Below are 17,500 nucleotides of genomic sequence, written 5' to 3' on the forward strand. Positions count from 1 at the left end.
TCAAGTTAGCACAGCCAGAGGTATGTAGATGCAAACATTTGTTACTGTGCTATTTACCTTCGGATGAGCTATGCAGTTTGCGGGTACTTGTGTGTTTTTACCTTCGGGATGTTTGTACTTGTATGTCCAGCTCAAATCGAGATACGGCAGCTTGTTCACTTTCACAATCACGACGAGCCCGTGAGGCCGTGGGGGTGTTTGAATCCGAATATCCGCTCGCGCGTACGGCTCACGTTTTGCGGGAACTCAACGGTGGATCTTCATTGACTACGAGGCAGCCGAAGTTTCGTTCTTGGGGGGCATGACCGAGTGAAGGATTTGGGGGCGATTGAAAAGTCGGGCCTTAGGGCTTCTCTCGAGCTCCAGCTCGTGGAAGACGCGGGAAACGCTGGATCAGGGCGATGCCGGGGGGTGCCGTGCTGGAGACGCAGTCGGAATTGCCTGCTGCTACATTCTCGACGCAAGCCAATGCGTTGCTTCGCAAAAATCTAGTTTTCCAGGTAGGAGTTTCGAGCTTTTTCTTTCTTTCGGCGAGCTTCTTCGAACGATTTTATTGATTTCCAGAGGCGACGATGGAAAACCAGCTTGCTGCTGGTGCTTTTCCCGGGGCTGCTGTGCGTTTTTCTGTTCACGATGCAAAAGATCATCGACTCCGAGAACAACAAAGCCTCCAACAAGTGCGGCTGCGCTTGCGTGCCTCGCAACGATTCCAGCGGCGCTTGCGACACGGTCTGCGGCGTTCAATATTCCACCGACAGGCAGGCGCTCACTTGCTCGGTTCCGTCGCCTCCGGAGGTCCCGGCCATGCTTCAAGTCCCAGATGCAAGATACCGAGCCGTCAACTTTGAAGGAAAGTTTCCTGGATTCCCAGATCCACGATGCCGTGACTCCGGATCTTGCGATTTCGTGTTCCTGTACACTGGAGGGAATCGATCATTAGCCGACGGTTAGTAGACGATCGAGTGAGTGATTCTAGTCTGACGAAAAGTTTTATTCTCGCTTGTGCAGCACTGACGAGTAATTTACTAAGCGACGACTTCGATGCTTCTCCCGATCCCATGTCCATCTTGTCTACTATCGTGCCGGTATGTTATGTTTTTCTTCTCAAGGCTGCCAAGCATCTCACTTCATTGTCTTGGCGGCCAGGGAACATCCAGAAAAGTTCCATTCTCTTACTTTTTGGAAGACGCATTGACAAAAAACTTCAGCATTTTGTTGCGTGACTGCACGAACGCCATGGGAATTCCATGTAACCCTTTCTTTTTTTCTCTTCTATTGTTTTTGTGATCAAGAATGGTTTCAGGTGTTCCAACCGATATGGTTTGGAGGGACTCTAAGCAATTGATCGAAGAGGATATCTATGACGGCTACAGAAGAGCGAACCCTGAAAGGTTCATAAATGAAATAACTTTGGGTGAGGCGCTGGTGTTCTTTGTTCGTAGTACTAATACACGAATACACTTTCACCACGTAGCTTACAACTTCCTGGACACAAGTTCTCAGAATCTGGATCTCGTTGTCTACTACAACTCAAGCTATAGAGGCAACGTTGCAAGTAATGCTAATTCGGTTCTTCTTCGGGTTGCTCGAAGCATGAATATAGTAAGCTCTCTAAGCTTCTCACCTTTTGGATTAATTTTGTCACTTGCAGGCTGCTTCATCGTTTCTGAAAATGTTGCTTGGTCCTTCAACACAGCTGCCTTTTGCTTTTATGAAAGAAATGCCGAAGCAAGAATCAAAACTACTGATAAACTTCACACTGTTGCTTGGCCCTCTCTTTTATATGTGGGTGGTGCAGCTTTTATTTCCGGTAAGCTAACAGTCCATGAGTACTTATATGCTTTGCTCTGTGGCTTTTTACAACTGCAGGTGATTTTGGTCTCTTTAGTTTATGAGAAAGAACGAAGGCTTCGAATGATGATGAAAATGCATGGTTTAGGAGACGGCCCCTACTGGTTTATCAACTACGTTTACTTCCTTGCCTTTTCGATATTGTACATACTCTTTCTCATGATATTTGGTGCTGCCATCGGTAAGTTCATTTTCATCTGCGGTATTCTAGTTGACGAGCATGCTTTTCCAGGCTTGGACTTCTTCAGACAGAACAGTTACAGCATACAGTTTGTATTCTACTTTGTCTACATGAACTTGCAAATAGCTATGGCTTTTCTTGGGACGGCACTATTTTCACATGCTTTGACTGCCACAGGTTTGATAGTTTCATGTTTTTGTACTTTTCTCTCAAGCTCTTTACTTTCATAGTTTGCGGTTACTTGTACGTTTTTGGGTCCGGGCTGTTAGGATCGTTTCTCATGGAAAACTATATCGAGGACACGAATATTAGCAGTAAGTGAACGTTTGTAGATTTTTTCATCATAAATTTTCCTGGTTTGAACGTTTCTCAGGAAAGATTATCTTTGCGACCGAAATACTTCCTGGTTTCGCTCTCCATCGTGGCCTATATGAATTCTCGCAGTATGCGTTGCTGGGATCAAGTGCTGGTGAAAAGGGAATGGAATGGAGGAACCTTGCAGACCACGATAATGGATTGCGGCAGGTTCTTGCAATAATGCTCGTCGAGTGGATTATTTTCCTGGTTCTTGCACAATACCTGGATAAAGTGATTGCTTCCGGGTGCGGGTTGAAGAGAAGGCCATTGTTTTTCTTGGAAAGGTTTTTCCAAAAGTCGGCAACTGTAGCAAGTGATACAGATGATATAAGCAGACCCGACGTTGCAAATGAGGTATGTATCTCTTCGACATGAAAAGTACCTGATCTTTGCGTTACGTAGAGAGCAATTGTTGAGACGTTAAGGACTGCTAGCAATTCATCCTTTGCTATCATATGTGACGACTTGAAAAAGATATACGCTGGTAAAGATGGAAATCCGGATAACTACGCAGTTCGAAGTTTGTCGCTGGCTATACGGCGTGGAGAATGCTTTGGTATGCTAGGTCCAAATGGTGCTGGAAAGACTACTAGCATCAACATGGTAAGAATTTCCATTTTCATATCGCGAAAAAGACTGACTTTGCTATTCCGATAGATGATTGGGTTTTTGACTCCATCCTCAGGAAAAGCATTTGTTGCGGGATTGGATATTTCCAAAGACATGGATAAAATCTACACAGTTATGGGTGTCTGCCCTCAACACAAGTAATAACTGAAGAAGACTTCCTTTTTTCCCTTTTATTGGTGTAACTTGAATTTATTTTTCTCCAGTTTGCTATGGGGATCACTGACTGGAAGGGAGCATCTTCTATTTTATGGACGCCTAAAGAATCTCAAGGGTGCTGCTCTGGACTCCGTATGTGTTTGATTTTCCATTTCCTACCTGCACTCATTTTTTCGGATGTTATCAGGCCGTGGAAACATCTCTGAAAAATGTAAATCTCTTCTATGATGGGGTGGGAGACAGAAGAGCAGGGACATATAGCGGGGGAATGAAAAGACGGCTCAGCGTGGCCATTTCTCTCATTGGACATTCAAAAGTACGTATACACCTTGAAAACTCCGACTGAAAAACTAAAGCGTTGTGGCAGGCGGTTTATATGGATGAGCCAAGCACCGGATTGGATCCTGCCTCACGAAGGACGCTATGGAACGCTATCAAGAAGGCAAAGCAAGATCGTGCTATCATATTAACGAGTAAGTGATTCTTCAAGATTCGCGAGAGAGGGATTGTTATCGCTTGTTGTTTTGCAGCACATTCAATGGAAGAGGCAGAAGCCTTGTGCGATCGCGTTGGTATTTTCGTGAAAGGTCAGCTCCAGTGCATTGGCAACACGAGAGAGGTGAGTGAAAAAGAGAGCTCTCACTTTGTTTCATCAATTTTCTTTCCTCCAGCTCAAGTCCAGATATGGTGGCACTTACGTCTTCACTGTGACTGGCGACCCCTCGAAGGAGCAAGAAGTGGGAAATCTGGTGCGCGAGTGGTCGAGTGGTGCAAAACAGGTTTACAACCTCTCTGGCACTCAAAAGTTTGAGATACCGAAGGACGACGTGAAGATAGCTAAGGTGTTTAGAGAAGTCGGCGAGTGGAAAGAGCGGCTGGGCATCCAAGCGTGGGGATTGACAGATACCACTCTAGAAGATGTTTTCATCAAAGTAGCGACCAATTAAACGAGAAAGAAAAAGATCACATGACTTGTGCACAGGCTTAAAGGAAGACCGATGATCGTCGAATATGCCCGAGGCCAAAAATAACAAGCGCGATTAGAATCAATGATCGTCAAAATGACCAAAGGTTTATCGTCAAGCCCGAGCTGGGAACACAAGGGAATTCCATCATGGAAGGCATTGTGGTCGGATCCACCAATGAACCGCCGGTTTCACACCCAATCCTTCCACCAACAGTCCGCTGGAAAGATGAAAAGTAGTTGTGAGTATACACAAAGAACGAAAACCAAGAGGATTCACCTGAGATGTCTGTCTTGTTCCTCAGCCTCTGGAGCACAAGTCTAGCTTCCAATGAACTGCGGCAGCGTGGACAGCGTCTCACGTATCTCCGGAGGAGCAGTCTCGGCAATGTATCACTGTCACTGCGATGCCGAGACCCGAGCCGACCAGCAACCTTGACAAGATCAGCACGGCGACCACAGCATGATCGCAGAGCTCGTGGTGTAGAAAACCGCCGAAACGATGAGAATAGCTCGCTGGCCCAGCCACGATCCAGGCCCCGAGCTAAGGAGAGCTGCGACGGGCTCCACCGAAGACCAAGAACAAAGGTTCGTCGTTTCTCGAGAATGGATCCAGCCAGCACGTTTTGTATACACTGGAAGTCTCGTGGATCGCCAAACCTCTGCTCAAATCCGATCCAACACACAGCAGCTTCTCACAAGCCAGTAGTCTCCTTTTGGAAACCTCATCAATGTGGCTCCCAGCAGCAATCGTGCTACGAGTCCAACGTCGAGAAAGGCGAGGGGATTTCGAAGAAGGTGGGGTGGTGGGAGAGATTGAGGAGCTCTTAACTCCACTGCTGTGACAATGTGCAAGCTCAAAGTTGGCAGCATGATGGGAGTTAACTCAGTGTGAATGGGACTATGGTTGTGAACCTGACTGTGAGTGCTCAGCTGGCACTTTGGAATGGGATAACCAGAGGACCATTGTCAGTGATCAAGAACACCAATAGTTTTTTCTTAACTTTGAAAGAAATTCATTGAAACTTTGAAGCTATAAATTTTTAACATACACCATTGGATCGCTTTGAAACTTTTGAGCATGTTACTCCCTTATCCTCCTAGCTTCTCACCATTTGGATTTCCCATCTGAGTGTTCAACAAAAATTCTGAAGCACTAATAGTAATTAATAATTTTTCATGTGCTTTGAAACTTAATTAAGTCATTAGATCATACTAAATTTAGTCCACAGATACCCACTAAGGTCCTCTTCAATCCCATCAGAGCAATTTGCAATCCAGGTAGTGGTTCCTCTACAACATTTAAATCAAAGAGGCAATAAGGCTAGAGTTAAGATTGAGCAGAACTCTATTACAGCCCATTTGGATAGATTTTCTAAGTTTGGTGGGAGGTTTGATTTTGCAAGTGATGCCCAAATTTAAAACTCACCAAAAACTTTGGAACTATGAATTTCCAACTTCAACTAGTATGTGCTTCTCCACCTCAATTATGTCTCTATTGCTTAAATTTTGCATCTGATGCCTGAAAATAAACTCTATTGCATTGGTAGAAACTATTAAACTTTTGTTGTGCTCAGAATTTTTTATGTTGATATTTTGTGATTCAGCCATTAGATCTTTATGAAACTTCACTAATAAGTTATTGTATTTCTAAATAGTTCTAAAAATCTTCAGTAATTAATATATCCAAATCTCATTCCATAATCATATAGTTTATTCTCAATAGAGTTTTTTGTGGCAATGCTTCTAGTTCTAAGCTCTACCATCAATATTTGTTCTCTAGAATGGATTGATTAGAGTTCTAAAGTTTAGGTGAAAAGCTTTGCAAGGTTGATTACTATCTCTAAAACTTTATATATAATGCCTTGGTGTGTGAGACCATAAAGGATTGCACATTATAATACCTACATATTGCAAATGTGACTATAAGTATCAAAAGTATTGTAAATTGGGCATAATTAACCAACTTGACATTTATTTGTTTGGCTATCCTTATTTTGTATTTAACTTGGGTCTAAGCTTAAACTCCATACCATGTTAATTAATGAAGTATTTATATCCTTATGTTAGACCATTGGTATGTCGAAATAGTGCCAAACTTTAACCCCTAAAAACTTACCCCCAAAATAAGTATGCAATTTCATGCTAAATTAAAACACGGCCATCATTTGAGATCTCCATTGATGACTTCTTGGGTCCATGCAAATTTATGTAGATTGCAATTGAATTTCCCAACCTCTCACCTTGCATAACAACCTAACACTTCTTTCAAGCTAGTTTTTATATTACCTCCTCATTATAGTCTTTGTGTGTTAGATCCTAAACTTTATTGTCACTGTCCTTATGATTATTGTCATTGTATATTAGATCTTGGACTTCATTGTCATTGTCCTTGTTATTGTTATCATTGTATGTTGGATTTTGGACTTTGTTGTCACTTTCCTTGTCATTATTGTCATTGTATGTTTGATCTTGGACTTCATTATCATTGTCCTCATCATATGTTAGATCCTAGAAATCTTGGACTTTATTGGACTTTATTATTTCCTTTATGTGGATTTAATTATAAGATGCTGGGAAACTTTATCCTCATTATGTTAGAGTCCAACATCCTTGCTAACTGAAGGCAGATCCTAGAGGTGGAACATTAACTATGCTAGCTTTATCCACCCACCTACAATAAACATAAAAAAGGACTAGTAAATCAAAGTAAGTGAAAATGAAAAACTTACTTTAAAGCAACATTTTTAAGTCTTTCAAATTTCACTATATATAAATTTTTGTGTCGAAATTGAACAAACATGGCTTACATTCTATCACTCCAAAGCTCATATATCCCATCTAGTCCTAAAATGAATACGGGCAGTAATGTATTATATGCTTCTTGGTTCCATTGCAGTATAATCGCCACACCACCCACAAAGTAAAAAAACATTTAACTCTATTTTGCATATTGGTATTAGCATTGATATTGGATGTTTTAAGATTGTTTCAATGTCATTCTTTAGGCTATATGCTTAAGAGTTATTTTATGCTTTAATTGATTTATTTCTTGGTTAAATGCTTAGGAGTTTTACTCCATTTTTATGTTTAGAGACCTAAAGCCTTGAAGCTTGAATTCCACTCTATTGCCTTTGGTATATGTGTTCAAGGGTTCTTATTTTGCTCTATAATTATCCTATACAACACATTAGTGGTGTTTGACACATTGTGTTACAAGATGCTGCAAAACAAATTAATTGTTATAATTGCCAAAAGAAGAGGAGGGAAGAGATATGTGTGTTATGTTTATTTTTTTTTGTAGAAAGTAAAATTTCTATCCTTCTTATACAAAATATTGTGAAAGGTATAGTATTTCATCCTTTCTTTACTTTCCTTAAAGAGAGAATGTAAAAGATGACAATTACACTAGTTGTAACTTGCATGTAACATTTCATCTTTCAATTAATGCCCTTTTCCTATCTTGTGTGGAATATTAGGTTCCTCAAAAATGAAGTTTTTTGTTTTTTGGCATTAAAGAACATGGTTGTTAGTGACAAGGTAATAGTATTCCTTGTATGATATATACATCTAAAAGTCTTTTTTTATGATTTTATATCATCTTATTTGAATTGTTTTTAATAGATGACACTATTTAGTAACTTGAAAAAAGGTATTTCATTTCTTTATAGAAGGTTTAAGCTAAATTTTTCATTAATTGTGTAGAGGTATTGGCATGCTACTTTAGCAGGAAAACATCTTGCTCATAGAGTTGAATGAAAATAATTGATAATTCATTTCTCCTTAACCTAGAAGGTTTAAATTTGTTATTAATTGCAAACTCCCTCCCATATGATAAATTGCTCACACGAAGAAGAGCACTAGAGTTCTACATATAAGATCATACAAAGAGATAAGGAGAAATAAAAAGAAATTCTTAGAGTTAAAAGGAGAATAACACTCCATTCTCCAAGTGTTCCTTCTATTATTATAAAAAATGGCCTTTAAATTTTTATTTGTTTTTCCCATGGTGTTTCATTCCTTGTTTAAAATCTATTTGAAGTGTTGCTTCCTTACCTTTTTATTTTTTGTAAGTGATACTTAAATTTTGAAACTAACTGAAACTTTGAAGTTATAAATTTCTAACAACACTGTTGGATTGCATTTAAAGATTTTAAGCATATTCTAACTTTTCCCTTCTAATTTCTCATTGTTCAGATCTCCTTTATGAGTTTTCAATAAAAATCCCGAAGCATTGATAGTAACTAAGAACGTATTTATTTTGCAATTGAGCCATTAAATCATGCTAAAAGTTTATCCATAAATACCCACTAAAATCCAAATGGGATATAATAAAGGTATGCTCAACCCTGAGTGTGTAACCTCATTGCCCCTTTAATTTTTGTAAGTGATACTAAACTCATCCAAACTTTGGAGCTATAAATTTTTAAATTCAACCATTACACTATCTCAAAACTTTTTGAGCATGTATTCTTTCACCCCTACTATGTCTTTGCTGCTCAAATTTTACATATAAAGCCCCAAACAATTCCTAATGCATTAATAAAAACCTTAAACTTTTGTTGCAGTAAAAACTTCCATATTGATATTTTGTGATTTAGTTGTTAGATTTTAATGAAATTTCACCTTCAAGATGCTGCAAAACAAGTTGATCATTGTAACTGCCAAAAAGAGAAGAGGAAAGAGGAGAAATCTATATCATGCCCATTATCTTCTAGGCATATGATTAATTTTTATGGTCTAAGAGGTAAAATCTTTGTTTTATTATACAAAGCATTATAGAAGGTGTGGTATTTCATTCATTCTTTGCTTCCCTAATAAAATAATGTATAAAATGGCAATCACACTAATTATAATTCACATGTAACACTTTATCTTTATTATCCCTACCTTCTATATTTTAATTCTTTAGCTTTTTAGTTGAATGCTTGGGATTTTATTCTACCCCTCTGTTTAAAGGCATAACTCCTTGAGGCTCATGTTCCGCTCTATTACCCTTGGCACATGTGTCTAAAGGTTATTGTTTTACTCCATAGTTATTTTATATTAAATCATTATAAAAGGGTGAAAACCATGTGTGTTATACCACATTGGTGGTGTTGGACATATTATGCCATAAGATGTTGCAAAACAAATTAATCATTACAACTGCTAAAGGGAGAGGTGGAGGGAGGAGAAATGTGCATCATGCCTATTATCTTCTATTTATATTATTAGTGTTTATAGTACTAAAGGTAAAATCCTTATCCTCTTTATATGGTATTTCATTCTTTTCTTGCTTTCCTTAATGAGAAAGCTTCTAAAAGATGAAGTCTTTCATTTTCAAATATCAAAGAACATGGTTGTTGGTGGCAAAGTAATAGCATTCTTTATATGGTATATAGATCTAAGAGTTTTTGTGATCTTATTCATTTTATTTGGATTTTTTTTCAGTGGAAGAGACTATTTAGCAACTTGAGAATATGTATTTCATTTTTTTCTAGAAGCTAAATTTGTCATTGATTTTATAAAGGCATTGGTATGCTACCTTAGTAGGAACACATTTTACTCATACAGTTGAATGAAAAAAATTAATAATTTATTTCTCCTTAGCTTAGAAAGTTTAAGTTTGTTATTGATTGTAGAGCCCCTTCCTGATTATAGCTTCCTTACACGTCAAACAAGAAAAAGAGCACTAGAGTTCTATCTCAAGAAGAAAACAATTTACACACACAATCATATGAGGAGATAAAAAACAATAAAGAAGAACTTATAGAGTCAAAATAAAACAACACTCTCTTTTCTCAATGTTGCCTCATTATTCCCAAATATTACCTCTAAAGTGTTATTTTATTTCTCTTCAAGGATGGCAAGCAACTCATTGCAAAGGTTTATAGTGGCAGTGAGGTACATGCAAAGTTGTAAGTGTTGCCATTGCAAGAGAGAGGGATCAATCACCAAAAAAGAATGTACCAGTTATAATGCAAAGAAATGATGATGCAATTGCATCTTTGACACCTTGTCAAACTTCCTTCAGCAAGATTGAGTTTCACTGCATTGCCTATGTATAACTGCTATTGCTGCTCAGGCCATCCTGTACCACCATTGTTATAAATCTCCACTGGTTTTCTGGTTATGGGCCCAGGAAAAGCAGCCTTACATCTCTCTTTTATGTTGGGAAACATTGGAAAAAATGTCGGTGGTAGATCTCTCACAATATTTCATAAACTCCATACGTTTTTGCTGTGCAAGGTTATTCTCTTATGAAAGACAAAAAATTTAAAGAGAGGCTGAATAAAGCACTAGCCCTGTTGGTTTGAAGCTGATAAGAAAGCTTCGATCTCTGGCACTCTTTCATTGACAATGAAAAAGTCCCAGGTGATGAAAGCTTAACAAGGATGAAAAAAAAGAAAAGAAAGGCCTTTTTATGAACTCTACAACACTTCCATATAAGTAAGTATAAGCAGGGCAGGCTTGTTGATGTTGTTGAGCTTCTTCCTGCATCCCAAGAGACGGACGTTATTCTTGATAGCATAACATCCTGAAGGTTTCCAATAACAACTGAAAATTTTACATAGGTCGCTGCATGTTAAGTTCTAATCCTGCAAGCTTGGATACGGCTGGTAGCGATCATCCCCAACTGTGGTAAACAGCTTCTCCCCAATTTCCCGCAACACAAGGTGAAACCACTCTCGTCTTAATCCACCCATATCATGTCTTGATTCGCCCACAAACTCCAAAACCAGAGCCTGAGCACCTCCGGCGTCAGCTGCACAAGACCCTTGTGAGAATCCTGTAGAATGCAGTCCCTCTTCACGCGGAGCAGCGGACGTGCAGATTTCGTGCAAGACGTAGAGCTGCCTCGCACAAACTCGACCTTGAACTCCAAGCCCAAGCGAAAAAGGCACAGCCACTTGAGGCGACGAGGGTGTCTTGGCTATGCTTTGTAGAAGAGTCACGGGGTGCGCTTTGTAGAAGAGTGGTTGAGTGAGGGGAGATAGACTTTGCCAACAACGAATTGAGGGATTCGGTTCATATGGTTATAACAAGAAAAGAAGAATCCTATTTCATGGTTCATCTAACTATCATCTAACTAGCTGCCAGCTGTTGAATGTTCACAGGGAAGACATCACCCTTGCCTCCACTCCACCACCTTTGTGCCGCAATCTTATAAAGGCTCTGCGTGTGGTGGATACCATCAAAGTACATGTAGCTATCCGGACGAAGGCAAGCAGGAGCGTTCACCCCACAAAACATACTCCCTGTGCAGCACCCCCGAGCAGTGTTGCTAAACCCATACTTGCTGGGGTTCTTCATCGTCTCCACCATTAGGCCATAGTAATCCGGCTTGACAATCGCCACTCCGTCCAGGCTCTTGCGCAATCCATCCAGCATCTCGTCCAGGGCAGCGTTAAACATGACCGACACCTCGTTCGCGTGCTCGTCGCACTGGCCATTCTTCTGGTTCACGGGGATGCATCCTACCGCCGACAGCCCGACGATCACGAACTTCCTTGCGCCGCGGCTGTGCATCCGCGTGATCTGCTGCGCAAACCTGGCCAGCAAGTTCGCCTGGAAGTCTGCCGGGAGGGAGGTGAGCCTGTTCTTGTTCGTGCTGCTCCGGAAGAAGTTGTTCACGTCGTTGTTCCCCACGCTGATGTAGAAGATGGACTTGGCGAAAAACTGCGAGGCAGCGTGATTCCCCATCGTGGCGTATAGAACGTCCGCCACCCTTTCGAAGTCGTCAAGCTGTTGATCCATGACGAGAGCACCGTTGAGGCGAGTGGTGGGCAGGATCCCGGAGCTAGCAGACGCGAAGTTGACGCCCCGGCTGTAGGATCTCGTCCCGCGATAAGGTGGCACCAGAGGGAGACCCAAGTTCTGGGCTATGAAATCCGGGACCGTCTTGCCGTTGGTGAATCTGCCAGTGGGAAGGCCGCCCGGGAAGCTCATGCCGTAGGGGCGGTGATTCGCTCGAGCATACGTTGGCAGGAAGTTGTTGTTGCCGGCGTCCACTGTCGAGTCGCCAAAGATGAACATCGCAGGAGCTTGCGCGGTGCAGGCTAGAGGGAGGAGCAACGCCGCGAAAAGAAGAACGCACATACTCGGACGAGAAGCCATCTCCATCTCTCTGGATTCTCAGGGTGGTGGGGGCTTCTTTATACTATTTGGTTGGCGACCATGTATGGAATGGCCAAAGTGAGCCTGCTCAAAAGGGAGTGACTTAAAGGGAAGATGTAACAAAGAAATGCCGGGTACCTTAGCTTTTGTATCGGGTCCTTTCACGGAGCTCCGAGTCTACACAAAAGTATCAAGTAGATGATCATCAAGCAATTTATCAAACTCACAGCGAACTTATGCCTGATTGCAACTGTTTTGAAAAAGAAAAACGTGATCAAAGATTGGATTGAGTAAAAAATGAATCCCACCTTAAACTGCTAACGAGCTGCTGCAAATCCCATTGCCTCATACAAATCAGTCAGTGTCCTCTTGGCAATGGCGTTGGCCTTGGCAGCGCCGTCGCAAAGAACTTGATCCAGGTAGCTCTCATCGCTCATCACCTCTGTGTACCTTTTCTGTTACCATGCGAAAACGAGTAAGTAGTGCGATACAAGACCACATTTAGCTCAAACTACCACCTGAATAGGATCCAGATGTTCGACCAATGCATCTGTGAGCAAAAACTTGAATGCGCCCCATGTCAAGTCCTGACATTCAGCTTCCACTTCCTACACGTTAAGAAAAAGGTATGCGATGATGGTCAAGAAAATTGATGGATATGGAGAAACTAGACCTGTCTGGACTTCCCGCTCACTAACTGGTACACAGACAGCAAGTTGCTACATTCTGGCCTTTCGGGATTGTCAAACTCCATCCTGTACAGAAACCAGTTAGTTGCAAGCCTGGCTACTGGTATAAATACTTACCCCGTCAAGGAATCTGTTTTACACCGCTTGATTTTGTATGCAATATCCTGCAAACAATGCCATTGGAGAACAAAAACTAGAGTAGCATGCTTACGCACGTCACGTGTATCGAGCATGTTGATCCGAGATTGGTCTGACGCCGCTGATTTCGACATCTTTATGGCAAAAAAAACACCAACCAGTACGCTTAGAAACTTAGCTGGAAGACAAGTTTTTAAGCAAAGCTCATGCAAAAAACTATCATTCGACAGAGGAAGTCCCATTTACCTTCGATGTTCCGTCAGTAAGCGACATGATACGCGCCCCGGTCTTTGGAATTAAAGCTTCTGGAACCTGAAACATCTTTTTCGAGCTTAATGTCGTGCTGGTAGTATAGAGTCTGCACCTTAAAAATGCGCCCTCCGCGCCTGTATGAGATATAATCAATGCATTTGCAGGCATGGAAAGAAAAACCTACCCTCCCAGTTTTTTCCATTTACGACCTCCATATGTAGAGTTTATTCGTTCTGCAACATCCCGAGTCAGTTCCAAGTGCTGACGCTGGTCATCGCCAACAGGGACAAGATCTGTCTGTTCTCTCGAATTAGAAAAACAAAATGTGATGGAGCAAACACAAGGACTACCTGATAGAGCAGTATATCTGATGCCATGAGTAAAGGGTAAGTTAGAAGTCCAGTTCCTACGTCCTCACCCTGAAAACCAAATGAAGGAACGAAAAGGAGACAAGCTTTCAAATACCTGTCTTCGTGATTTTTCTTTGAATTGGATCATTTTGTTAAGCCAGCTGATAGGTGTAACGCAGCTCAAAAGCCAGGTTAGTTCCGCATGAGCTTTAACATGAGACTGAACAAACATGGCAGCCTGCAGCAAACTCGCAAGCTCAAATGGGAGTAAAACAATCGATAAATGAGTGATTACCTTGGATGGATCAACACCGCATGCAAGGTACATAGCCGCCGCTGCCTTTGTTGCCTTTAACAATTCCTCGGGAACGTGTGGCAAAGTTATCTATGATAATGGCATTAGAGAATCCAGCATAAAATCCCAAGAACACTCACGGCATGGAGGTCGACAACAAAAAAGTACGTGTCGTATAGTTCCTGCATCGCAAATCGAGAATGGATAGAGAAAAGGAACTTGAATTTACAAAGCAAAGAAAAAAACCTGTAGTTCGATCCAGTTCTTGATAGCCCCGAGATAATTCCCCAAGTGAATTGTCCCCGTTGGCTGGACTCCAGACACCACCCTTTTTCTCGTCTGGATCCGAGGCGCGGAAGAATCATACTTGAGAGACGCAGGGGCCGCCACTTGAGCTGCGGCATTGTGCTCCGCCAGGCACGGGAGTTTGCGCAGCCGGGAACGATCCTGCAAGCTAACGGCAGCGTCGATTCAAGATGGCGCCCGGCATTTCCAGCTCCAATCGATCCAAACATACCAGAGAGGCGAGAGAATCGCTGCCGCTGCCGCTGCGCCACACATCCCACGCTAAAACCCTAGAGGTAATCTCCTTCGAAATATTTGCCCGCGCTTTATGCAACCATATATCCAAACAACACTGTACATTATAAGCGTAGATATTACATCGCAGGAACTTTACTCGATTTCCATTCCTTGAATGAAATCGTCCTCGTCAGTGTCAGCCTCATTGTCAAGGCTTTCATCAGCTGCTAGTTTGCTAAGAACAAGGAAATAAAAAACGAAAGAAATCACGAGAGGAAAAATCTGGTAAAGCAAAAACTTTACCTCACGCTTTGGCAGCTGAAGTAAAGCACGCGTTTTAGCTTCTTGTTGTAGAAGAAGTAATTGAAGGACCATCTACACCATCTCCCACTCGCTATAATCTATCAGCCGCAAAAACAATCGCAAGTTACTCACATCATGCCACCGTCGTTGAAAGGCCCGACTTGAAACTCTGGTGAGAAACTGTATATGTCACAGTCCTTGATGTCTATCACCTGGAGAAAGAAATGAATGAAATGTATAAAACACCTAGTGCGCAAGAGCTGCGTACCTCGTCGATTACTTCCCAGATAGCATCGATGAGAAGAGAACTATTTCCTAGCTCCGAAGCCCAAACCTGGCAGAGTTTTCACTTTCTTAGTCATAAACAAACTTCCAGCAAGATACAGAAAAGCAAAACACTACCCGAGTCGCCTCTAACAGATGATAACCGATGCTCTCCTTCACACCAAGAGGATTTTCTTTCGAGAAATGGTGCGCACGCAGAGTACTGGGCTCCCAGAGAGTATTAGAAGGAGATCAAAACGAGGAAAAAACGAAAGAACCACCACCACGTCTACGGATAAAAAAATGGAAATGGAGAGACTTGAACTCTCAAGCCCCTCACGGAGCAACGGCATTCACCGTTTGTCAACATTGGACATCACTTCCAGAAAGTATAGAGGAAAGGTCGGGTTGCTAAAAGCCACTGTTGTACCCGGAAAAAACTGGTTACCTGAAATCGTAGTCTGGATACATATGAGACAGCGTCAGTATGAGATGAATCAGCGTCCTCCGACTAAAGAAAAACCAAGAAAAACGTAAGCAAGAAAGAAAGAAAGCAAGGAGAGTTGCAATTAAAGTGTGTACCTCGACAAGCTAGAGAGGGGGCCAACAGGCGAGGAGGAAAGGTTTTGCGGTGACATTTCAAGGGAGTCAAGAACCTGAAACAAAAGGAAGACAAAAATCTCGCATAGTTGTAAGAAAATGTGAGCCAAGATATCACGACTTACTTCTTGCTCTATGCTGCGAGAGAGCTTCTTGTCCGTGCCAGCAAGCTTGCCTGTGCAATAGAAAGCTTTCTTTCATTTTGATCCTTTGTGGAAGTCAAACTTACAGGAGTAAGCTTCAAGAACCCCTTTGAGACGACAATCCCCAAGATCCAAATTGCTTAGAAATCCATTTATCCTGCCCGTGGGAGAACTGCTCAGCGCAAGAGCCTAGCTACAATCTAGTAGCAAGAGAAGTACCTTGTGAAAGGTGTGTATTCGAGGAACTTCATGGCGATGGTAGATCAAATTGGTACTGGCGAGATGGCGCTGCGAGAAAAGAATCGTGGTGTTGGAACTAGAGCAAGAGAGAACAAGGTTGCTCGTTTACCTGACACGCGCAGACCATCAAGGCGAGACAAAAACCTAATGTGGGCAGTAGAGAAAATATGCTCCAAAGGATATACTACCACATCATCCGGAAAAATAGCCTTGAGCTAATAAAGGAATGGTTAAACTGCCATTTTGCCCAAGAATCAGCATTCATTGCCGGATGATCGCAATCGAGTCTAGATTTCTTTTTCCTTCTGGTCCTTTGGAGTAGAAATCCGAGACGTGATCCCGGAAGAGAACTTCACCGTAGAGGCGAGGATTTTGCTCGTCAATGAGCTCCGGAGCGGGAGAGATCCTCGTGTTCTTCGAGGGATCGTAGAACGCAGCAATCGCCATTCTTTTATTCGTGGAGTTCACGACGACCCTGTGCTCCACGCTCTTGTATCGTCCATTGCTAAGGACCTGTAAGATCGGAGCATAGCTTTTTTCTGGTTTTTCTGGAAGAACATGAAGGCTACCTCAACTTGGTCGCCTAGATTTGCGATGAACGCCCCTGGAACAGGCTTGACAGCAAACCATCGGCCGTTCTTCCGGACTTGTAAGCCACCGACGTGATCTTCCATGAGCAAAGTTATGGCACCGAAGTCGGAGTGTGATTGTAGGCCGAGAGTTAGATCCGGCTGGGGGCATGGCGGATAGTAGTTCATCACTATGTTCTGGAATGGCTCCCCGATCGCGTCCTCGATGAATTTGGACCCAAGTCCCAGGGACTCGGAGATAGCAGCAAGCAATTGCCTCGAGAGGGCGAGCACTTGAGCGCTATACTCTTCGATCATTTGCCTGCGAGCAAACCATCCATGAGCAAAAGCTGAGCAAAAGCTTCGCAAAAGTTTGTAAGAATCAAAGAAGTTCTTCACCTGTAAGATTGTTCGTGAGGCCAATTGCTCGAATTCCTCCTCCAAATGGGATGCGCGTGATGGTTGAGATAATCTCTCCAATCCAAGACCTGATCGTCCCGAGTGAGCATCCGGTTCGCGAAGCCCTCGGCGGCCATCTCTCCAGGAGGAGTCGAGAATTGGAGCTTCTCACACATCGGCCTCTCGAAGAAAATCTCGGCAGCTCGTCGCATTCCATCCATGAGCTGCAAGGGCACGCCGTGATTCGTAACATGGAAGAAGCCCCAATCCGTACAGGCGGCGCCGATCCTCCTCACAATCTCGGCGCGCTCGCGCTCTGATCCCTCTCCCAGCCCCGAAATATCGATCACTGGGAACGATTCCTGGAAGAATGCGTCGTGCGCTAGACCCGGGCGCTCGCATTCCGGCCGAACAAAGCAGGATGGAATGGATCCGCAGCTCCTCTCCGCGATGGACTGGACGCTCTCCATAGCCATAAACCCTAATCTTTGGATGCT

General features: G+C 42.5%; 5 protein-coding genes across 7 annotated transcripts; 1 reads left to right on the top strand and 4 right to left on the bottom strand.

Moving 5' to 3' along the window:
* The first annotated feature begins 177 nt into the window (after positions 1-177).
* LOC9649271 (ABC transporter A family member 7) lies at positions 178-4,140 on the top strand. Its single transcript, XM_024659086.1, has 18 exons — positions 178-500; positions 565-946; positions 1,009-1,085; positions 1,147-1,249; positions 1,304-1,414; positions 1,475-1,602; positions 1,652-1,810; positions 1,870-2,032; positions 2,084-2,209; positions 2,263-2,346; positions 2,406-2,743; positions 2,792-2,992; positions 3,047-3,156; positions 3,223-3,307; positions 3,363-3,491; positions 3,543-3,648; positions 3,706-3,794; positions 3,847-4,140. The coding sequence occupies exons 1-18, from the start codon at positions 402-404 to the stop codon at positions 4,120-4,122; spliced, it is 2,766 nt and encodes a 921-aa protein (XP_024514854.1). The 5' UTR covers positions 178-401; the 3' UTR covers positions 4,123-4,140.
* A 6,574-nt stretch (positions 4,141-10,714) lies between these two features.
* On the bottom strand, positions 10,715-12,245 carry LOC9649272 (GDSL esterase/lipase At4g16230). Its single transcript, XM_002985215.2, has 2 exons — positions 11,213-12,245; positions 10,715-10,995 (listed from the first exon to the last, which is right to left on the bottom strand). The coding sequence occupies exons 1-2, from the start codon at positions 12,243-12,245 to the stop codon at positions 10,715-10,717; spliced, it is 1,314 nt and encodes a 437-aa protein (XP_002985261.2).
* Positions 12,227-14,620, bottom strand: LOC112340547 (tryptophan--tRNA ligase-like). 3 transcript variants are annotated; one of them, XM_024659153.1, is made up of 17 exons: positions 14,481-14,620; positions 14,210-14,417; positions 14,104-14,145; positions 13,964-14,053; positions 13,784-13,906; positions 13,669-13,737; positions 13,503-13,615; positions 13,431-13,452; positions 13,313-13,378; positions 13,144-13,200; positions 13,046-13,092; positions 12,913-12,994; positions 12,758-12,847; positions 12,548-12,694; positions 12,467-12,489; positions 12,378-12,416; positions 12,227-12,323 (listed from the first exon to the last, which is right to left on the bottom strand). In XM_024659153.1, the coding sequence occupies exons 1-14, from the start codon at positions 14,522-14,524 to the stop codon at positions 12,557-12,559; spliced, it is 1,191 nt and encodes a 396-aa protein (XP_024514921.1). In that variant the 5' UTR covers positions 14,525-14,620; the 3' UTR covers positions 12,227-12,323; positions 12,378-12,416; positions 12,467-12,489; positions 12,548-12,556. The 3 variants fall into 3 exon arrangements, with proteins under 3 accessions (XP_024514921.1, XP_024514920.1, XP_024514919.1); XM_024659152.1 differs by having other exon boundaries at positions 12,247-12,323; positions 13,046-13,200; XM_024659151.1 differs by having other exon boundaries at positions 12,247-12,323; positions 12,378-12,489; positions 13,046-13,200.
* LOC112340548 (repressor of RNA polymerase III transcription MAF1 homolog) lies at positions 14,588-16,219 on the bottom strand. The gene is made up of 11 exons (XM_024659154.1): positions 16,145-16,219; positions 16,015-16,083; positions 15,882-15,952; positions 15,778-15,827; positions 15,635-15,708; positions 15,501-15,563; positions 15,191-15,275; positions 15,057-15,122; positions 14,921-15,000; positions 14,789-14,860; positions 14,588-14,720 (listed from the first exon to the last, which is right to left on the bottom strand). The coding sequence occupies exons 2-11, from the start codon at positions 16,044-16,046 to the stop codon at positions 14,639-14,641; spliced, it is 675 nt and encodes a 224-aa protein (XP_024514922.1). The 5' UTR covers positions 16,047-16,083; positions 16,145-16,219; the 3' UTR covers positions 14,588-14,638.
* Positions 16,220-16,230: 11 nt separating this feature from the next.
* On the bottom strand, positions 16,231-17,487 carry LOC9649490 (probable 2-oxoglutarate-dependent dioxygenase At5g05600). Its single transcript, XM_002985216.2, has 3 exons — positions 17,004-17,487; positions 16,605-16,926; positions 16,231-16,548 (listed from the first exon to the last, which is right to left on the bottom strand). The coding sequence occupies exons 1-3, from the start codon at positions 17,477-17,479 to the stop codon at positions 16,297-16,299; spliced, it is 1,050 nt and encodes a 349-aa protein (XP_002985262.1). The 5' UTR covers positions 17,480-17,487; the 3' UTR covers positions 16,231-16,296.
* Positions 17,488-17,500: the final 13 nt, after the last annotated feature.

The sequence above is a fragment of the Selaginella moellendorffii genome, unplaced genomic scaffold (genome assembly GCF_000143415.4).
Source record: "Selaginella moellendorffii unplaced genomic scaffold, v1.0 SELMOscaffold_66, whole genome shotgun sequence".
In the NCBI taxonomy this organism is placed as follows: Eukaryota; Viridiplantae; Streptophyta; class Lycopodiopsida; order Selaginellales; family Selaginellaceae; genus Selaginella; species Selaginella moellendorffii.